This window comes from Orycteropus afer, unplaced genomic scaffold (assembly GCF_000298275.1).
Source record: "Orycteropus afer afer isolate SDZICR_OR568_19922 unplaced genomic scaffold, OryAfe1.0 scaffold00109, whole genome shotgun sequence".
In the NCBI taxonomy this organism is placed as follows: domain Eukaryota; kingdom Metazoa; phylum Chordata; class Mammalia; order Tubulidentata; family Orycteropodidae; genus Orycteropus; species Orycteropus afer.
In genome coordinates, this window is record NW_006921696.1 from 3,870,820 (window position 1) to 3,873,162 (window position 2,343).

The 2,343-nt window shown below is 43.7% G+C and overlaps 1 protein-coding gene across 1 annotated transcript; it reads right to left on the reverse strand.

Moving 5' to 3' along the window:
* Positions 1-220: 220 nt before the first annotated feature.
* On the reverse strand, positions 221-934 carry LOC103199315 (vesicular integral-membrane protein VIP36-like). The gene is given in 1 exon segment (XM_042781343.1): positions 221-934. A coding segment is annotated over 1 exon segment (714 nt).
* Positions 935-2,343: the final 1,409 nt, after the last annotated feature.

A 2,343-nucleotide genomic window follows, 5' to 3' on the forward strand; every position in this document is an offset into this window, starting at 1 on the left:
GGGGAGTTTAATAAACTATTTAATAAAGGAAAAAAGTACACCTGTCCTGGCTGGGCAAGAAGAAAATGTAAGAAAATATTTTAATTACTTCTTTGAAACAGTTCAGAAATAAGGTGGTCTTGTTTTTCTTTTACAATCCAAGTAAAAAAAAAGTTCATATTAGTGCCTGAGGCCCAAGACCAGGCCGGTCCCCAGCTAAGCAAGCATCCTACACACTTGCTCAGTAGAAACACTTGTTCGGCTCTTGCCGCTTCTGAAATATCAGGGCCCCCATCACAGAGCAAACGATGATGCCCAGGAGTCCACACAGCAGCAGCAGGAACACCCTCCACCCCATCAGGGGCCCACCATGGAAATTCCCCTTGGGGTTGTCCACATTGTCTTTGGGAGACTTGAAGAAATAGGCATTGGGCTTGATCTTGGTCCAGTCGATGCTCTCGTCAGGCGTGTGCTCTACCATCATCTGGAACAGCATCATGGAGATGATGTCGTGATTGTCAGATAGGTCGCCAGCACCAGCTGAGGCTCCAAAGTAGTAACCAGTGAGCAGACGCACTCCACTGATGTCAATGCAGTTCTTCCACTCGTTCTTGCCCTTCAGGTCAGTCATCACCGTCAGGCGGCCCTGGGAATATTGCGTAGCCAGGAACGTGTTATGATCTCAATTGAGGAACTCAAATGTGAGGCCCACCAGCTCTGCCCAGCATCCATCCTTGCTGTGGTTGTAGGACAGGGAACTACTGTTCACCATCACCAAGATGTACTGGAACACACACTCAATGGTCTCATCATTGGGATATGTATCCAGGAAGATGGCTAAACCATGGAAGTTTTCTTTACTTCCAAACACAGGCCCTGGCATGAAGAGATCCCAGGTGTACCACAAGGCAATGCCATCCCTATGAAGATTTTTCTTCTCTGTCTTCCAATTCATCTATACCACTTCTGACTGAATCCTATACCTGGACTTGTACAATAGTCTTTACTCAGAATTCCTGATCCCAATCCATTCCTTGTGCTCAACAGCCAGAATAGACTCTCATCACCATTTTCATTGTATTTTTCTGCCTGCTGGAATCTGTAGTATCTCCTAGAAATTGATTATATTTCATCAGGTTCTCCTATTCTTATCAAATTATATGACTTGTTGGAGACCCTCTACTTATTATCACATTATGCTACTTCTCTGTAGGAAACCTCATTTTTCTGTAGACTCTTTACCAAGGCCTAGAAGTTACCTGCCTATCTCTCTGACTGCATTTCCTATAACCCTCTCCAGAGCTCACTCTACTACAACCATACGTATTTCTTTCTGTTCCTTCCCACTCAGGTACATTGCATAGCTCTTCCTTCTGTCTCCAAAGCTCTTTACTCAACTCATTGCATACTGGTTCTTTTCATCATCTGGGATTCAGGGCAAATGTTTTCTCCTTAGAGAGACATCCCTGACCATTCTGTCTAACATTGTACACTAATGTTGTTGTTGTTGTTAGGTGCTGTCAAGTTGTCTCCAACTCATAGCGACCCTATGCACAGCAGAACGAAACACTGCCCAGTCCTGAGCCAGCTCTATGATTCTTGCTATACTTGAGCCCATTGCCGCAGCCACCGTGTCAATTCATCTCATTGAAGGCCTTCCTCTCTTTCAACGACCCTCCACCTTATCAATTGACCAAAATATGTAAGATGAAGCCTTTCATATTCTCACTTCCAAGGAACATTCTGGCTGCACTTCCTCCAGGACAGACCTGTTAATTCTTTTAGCAGTCCATGGTACTTTCAGCATTGTTTGCCAACACCACAGCTCAAAAGCATCAACTCTTCTTTGGTCCTCCTTATTCATTGTCCAGCTCTCACAGGCATATGAGGTGATTGAAAATACAATGGCTTGTGTCAAGTGCACCTTAGTCCTCAAGGAGATATCTTTGCTCCTCAGCACTTGAAAGAGGTCCTTTGCAGCCAGTTTGCCCAGTGCTTTACATTGTCTGATGTCCTGACTGCTGCTTCCACTGGCATTGATTGTAGAACCAAGCAATGTGCAGTTTTTGACAATTTCAATCTTTTCTCCATTTATTGTGATGCTGCTTATAGGTCCAGTTGTGAGAATTTTTGTTTTCTTTATATTGAGATGCAATCCATACTGCAGACTGTATTCTTCAATCTTCATCAGTAAGTACTTTAAGTCATCCTCATTTTCAGCAAGCAAATTTGTCATCAGCATGTTGCAGGTTGTTAATGATTCTTCCTCCAATCCTGATGCCACGTTCTTCTTCATATAGTCCAGCCTCTCGGATTATTTGCTCAGCATACAGATTGAATAAGTATGGTGAAAGGATACAACCC